This window comes from Saprolegnia parasitica (assembly GCF_000151545.1).
Source record: "Saprolegnia parasitica CBS 223.65 unplaced genomic scaffold supercont2.122, whole genome shotgun sequence".
Lineage (NCBI taxonomy): Eukaryota > Oomycota > Saprolegniomycetes > Saprolegniales > Saprolegniaceae > Saprolegnia > Saprolegnia parasitica.
In genome coordinates, this window is record NW_012156516.1 from 77,648 (window position 1) to 82,207 (window position 4,560).

Below are 4,560 nucleotides of genomic sequence, written 5' to 3' on the forward strand. Positions count from 1 at the left end.
ATTTATAACTAGCGTGAGCCCAAGTGACGATGAAGACGTCAATCGACATCAACAATCGAAAAAGAGATAGCAAATCGACCCAGAGCCAACTTGAGAACGCTTCGGTACTTTCGCGACAATATGCGAAGACTTTGTAAGGAAGATAACGCGGAACACGTTGATATATGCGCAAATAGCGAGTTACTCTTACACAGCAGTGCAAATGTGAGCGTTAGTGCCAGTGTCGTTGTCTCGTCGAGGAGTAGCTTTATAACCGGCGTCGTGTCGAGAGCGCTCTCATGTGCCACAACGGCACCAGCGACGGCGGCTTCGGTGGCGTCGCCCAGCGTATCCAGTGCTAATTGGGCCAGCGCGGTCTCGGCACCCGAGGCCACGAGCATGTAGCCAAGGGTGCGCAGTCGGCCGTCGACGTCAAACAACACGCCGCGCGCAGTGGCCACGACGTCCTCGTCGCTGGGCAGAGCCAAAAGACACTCGAGGGCGTCGAGCACGCGCCGCTTGTCCTGGAACGAGTCGGCGCGTCGATGCGGGCGCACGATACTGAGAAGCACGGGCCGCAGCGCCTCGGACGCAAAGCGATGCCATTGAATGAGACAAGTGGGAAAATATGAAAAAGGAGTGCGCAATGACTTGCTCGTTTGGACAGAGCGCACGGTTGGGAGTGCGTACATAACTGTGCTGGGATGCTGCAAGATTTCCCCCATTCTCTAATGTATATATCCGCAGCTAGGTTCATCGTAGTAGTAAAAGACGACGCCGTCAAGAAAAGACACCCGTGCCAATCTCGCGTCTGCGCCATGGACGCGCAGCCAAAGATCATGACTACCAAAAGCTGGAAGCTCCACTCGTTGGCAGCGCGAGCACAGATCGGATTGCAGGCGATACCGAGCGACAGGCTCGCTGCCGGCGGAAGTTTGGTGTGATCACCTGTGTGCTCACGACCATGGCAATGATCCCAGTATTTTCCAATATTTCTTACATTTTGGCTATGCACCGCTGCGCCAGGCGTGAGGTTTGTCGATCTGAAATCTAAACTATTGCAGTTTGGGTCCTGGTCGTGTTTTGGTCTTTTTGGTGTTGGCGCTCTGGCTCGCGCAAGACTGGTTCCGCGCTACCATACGTCGCGTCAGGCCGAGAGCTGTACTTTGCCTGCAAGCCAGACACTGACGGTGCACGCGCGCGAAGCGTGTGAACGCAGCTCAAAACGTCAAACTGCTCACTTTCGAGTGTGTCTTTGTCGGTCATCTTTAGTACCTCGTCCTTGCAATTGCCTTCAAGTTGAAGGACCTTTTTTGCCAAAGCGTGTGGACCAACACATCATTCGTGCGATACACTCTCGGGATGACAGGTCTTCTCTTGTAGTAGTTCATTGTTTTCGCACCAGATACTTTCGTAGTTTTCCAGATCACAAATGGATGCGAAATGTAGAGAGCGTGACTCGACCTCACGACGCCGCTGCCCCAAGATTCTGCCGCCAAGTCCTACACAGCTGTGGCGTGCGAAGCTGGCGTGCGCAAGTGGACGACCCAATGGATAGGACTGTTGTTTGCTTTTTGCTTTCATATATAAATCTACAAGGAGTAGCTCTGTGTTAGCGCCGAAGGAGCGTCTCGAGTCGGCGCTGCTCGGCGGCCTTGCGCTCGGCGCGCTCGCCTCGAAGCTGCTCGAGGCGAATAGAGGAAGACGACGATGAATCGGCTGTCTTTGTCTTCTTGAGCTTCGTGTTCCTAGTAAATGTATTACCGGCAAAGTCGAGCGCGTCAGATACCCGCGTATCGTTGGCGGTGGCCATGAGCGCCGTGGGTCGGCCCACGATGGCAGCCATGGTGGCGACGTTGTAGTCTTGGCTCTGCTGTAGGGCAGGCTTGCTAGGGCGGCTTGCGTCGGCCTATCTGGCAGTGGACCGGGCTCAGCGCGCCGCCGCGGGCGATGCCTTCGTATGAATACTTCTTGGTGCTGGCGACTGGCGGCGGCGCAGTCTCGTCGGGCGCAAAGAGGTCGATGGCCAGCGGCGTCGGCTTGGTCTTCTTGAGCGCCTCGACGCGGCCGTCAAGGTCCGCTTCTCGCGGAAGGCAGCGCGCTCTGCCTCTTGGAGCAGCTGCTCGTCGCGTCGTGGCGCGCGTCCACACCACTTCTTGTGCATGTGCCCGCCCATGCTCGGAACCAAACGACTGCGACGACGCGTCTGCTCCAATGCTATTGGTCGAAAGAATTAAATCGAGCCAATGAGCTTGCACCAACGCCGAGTATCCGGTCGTGATGCGAATCCGCGAGCACCATCGCCAATCTTTGAATTGTAATGTAGACACATACAATGACTATGTATATATAAAATATCCGATTTAAACTACAGGCAGTCATTGTTTTTATTTATTGTATTGCGATTGCCGATCGACCGCGCGGACCTCCGACCTCATCATGCGCCACGGAGAAGCACCACTCCTCGTCCGAGCCTTTACCTCCATGCATGGCTGCCTTATCGGGCGCATGGCGATCGTCCTCGGGCCGGTGGCCATCTCGGTCGCGCTCCATCTTCTGCCTCGGCGGGTCGCCAACATGGCGGCCTTGACACTCTGGATGATCGTGCTATGCGTTTGTTGGTCCAAAAAAGAAGACGAAGACGGCTACAGCCCCGCGACGACGTCCGACGACACCGACGACATCTACGACGACATCGCCGTGGCGACGAGCGGCGACACCGACGACGTCCCCACCTACGGCGCCTGCGTGCTCATCGTCTTGACGGATACGTGCGGGAACCTTTTTGCTGCGGAGAGGGTCATACCTCATACCTCGTGCCGTGACCTTGATGTAGGGTGACAGCGTTGCTCATCTGCAACTTCGTGGTAGAGGATGTCATCCCCGCGTACTTGAACCATCTCAACGCCGCTGCGCAAGTTCTTTCGCGGCTTGGCTTTGCTCCAGCGCCGCTCGACGTGACAGACGACAACGACGTGTTCAACGACGAGTAAGACGACGCAGATAGCTAAACGCTTCAATGCTAGTATTATTTATGAACCTCGACTTGAGTCTTGCATCGTCGAAATTGCAATGCACAAAGGGGCGTTGTCTTCTGGATGGGTGCCGGCTGGACAAAGAGGGGAAGCTGGAAAAGTGCAAGCTGGGGAGGAGGAAGCTGGAGAAGAGTGGGTGCCTAGACATGGAGCAGAGGTGCATAGACGCCATCGTAACTGGTACCAAGAACGAGGGCCGCAGCGGTCGATCGGTAGCAGCCGAGTGGAAGGACGTAGAGAGGTCCGTGTCGCAGCCGTAAAGTGTATCGCTTCAATGAAATGTGAGCTAGATTCTCACTAAAATCACACTCGTGGGTGTCCCATCGGGCTGGTGCGGGTCTCGGTCCATCACAACTCAAATTGCCACACGCCCCGCATGGTCAACAAGTCGGTGTCGACGTCGTGACCGCGGTGCCCGAGCCGTGGCTGCCGATGTCGCATCGGCATTTTATCGATGTCGCGGCTGTCGACGTACAAGCAATCGGCGTCGCGGTAGTTGGCGTCTCAATGGCGTCGCATCGATGTCGTGGCAGTCGGCTTCGACCTCTTGTATGTCGTCGCGTAGAGACATCGTCGGCGTGTTGTAGTTCGTTGGAAACGGCGTCGTAGCTTGCCATGCAGTCACCATCGTGGGAGCAGTCGAGACCGGTCTCACCGGCGTGGAAGCATTCGAGATCGGTGTCATCGTCGTCGGAGTGTGCCACGGGTTGCAGCAGACGCTTGAAGATCAGAGGTCGAACATCGTGTGCGGCGTCGTCTGGGCGTCCGGTGCTGGCTGCGCCCGTGGGTTGCGCGGGCGCGTCGACTTCAAAAGAGCTGTCGCGAACGGTGTTGTTGCAAGCGTGTGCAAGCACATCGTCGACCGCCCTGGGAGTGTTTGCGTTGTCGCGTCGGCGTTCGACACTACCATCATCGAGCATCGACTTCGACAACGCGGCGACTGGGCAGGAGCGTCGACGTCACGAGCAACGAGTAGTCGCGGTATGTAGTCGTTGCGAGTGAGGCAGGCGCGTCGACGTTGGACACGGCCATCTTCAGGCATCGACGTCGACAGCCATCGTTCGTCTTTTTGTCGCACGGAACACTTCGGTGTCGACGTCTGGCATCACCGTGATCGGTGATTTTGAGCGTCACGGCGTCGTCGCGGCATCGACGTAGGCGTCGACTCACGTACGTCTCACAACCGGGCGTCGCCTTCGCCGGGCATCGTTGAGGCGTGACACATCGCCGGCCATCGCGTTCGTCATGGACACCGTTGTGTCGGCCTAAAGTTTAGTGGCACCGTGACGTCGTAACGTCGGCAGGTGTCATCGCCACCGAATGCACCGATGTTAATAGTCGAGCAATTGCAGCACACTGCCGTTGCAGCGCCGTCAGGTGTCACTTGAGCAACAACGTCCAGCCCACCGTCGGCAAGACGCAGCTGTCGTACGCGCTAGAGCAATTACTCAGTGCACGACAAGTCTTTCCCGCCGGCATCCACTTTGAGCACGTTGACGACGACAAGAACAACGACGCATACTCGCAGATGGCGGCCATCGAGCAG

General features: G+C 57.0%; 1 protein-coding gene across 1 annotated transcript; it reads left to right on the top strand.

The window, feature by feature from the left end:
- Positions 1–2,487: 2,487 nt before the first annotated feature.
- SPRG_14287 (hypothetical protein) lies at positions 2,488–2,972 on the top strand (the record flags this gene model as incomplete). Its single annotated transcript, XM_012353399.1, has 2 exons — positions 2,488–2,750; positions 2,816–2,972. 2 exons carry the CDS (start codon positions 2,488–2,490, stop codon positions 2,970–2,972), a joined length of 420 nt encoding a protein of 139 aa, XP_012208789.1.
- Positions 2,973–4,560: the final 1,588 nt, after the last annotated feature.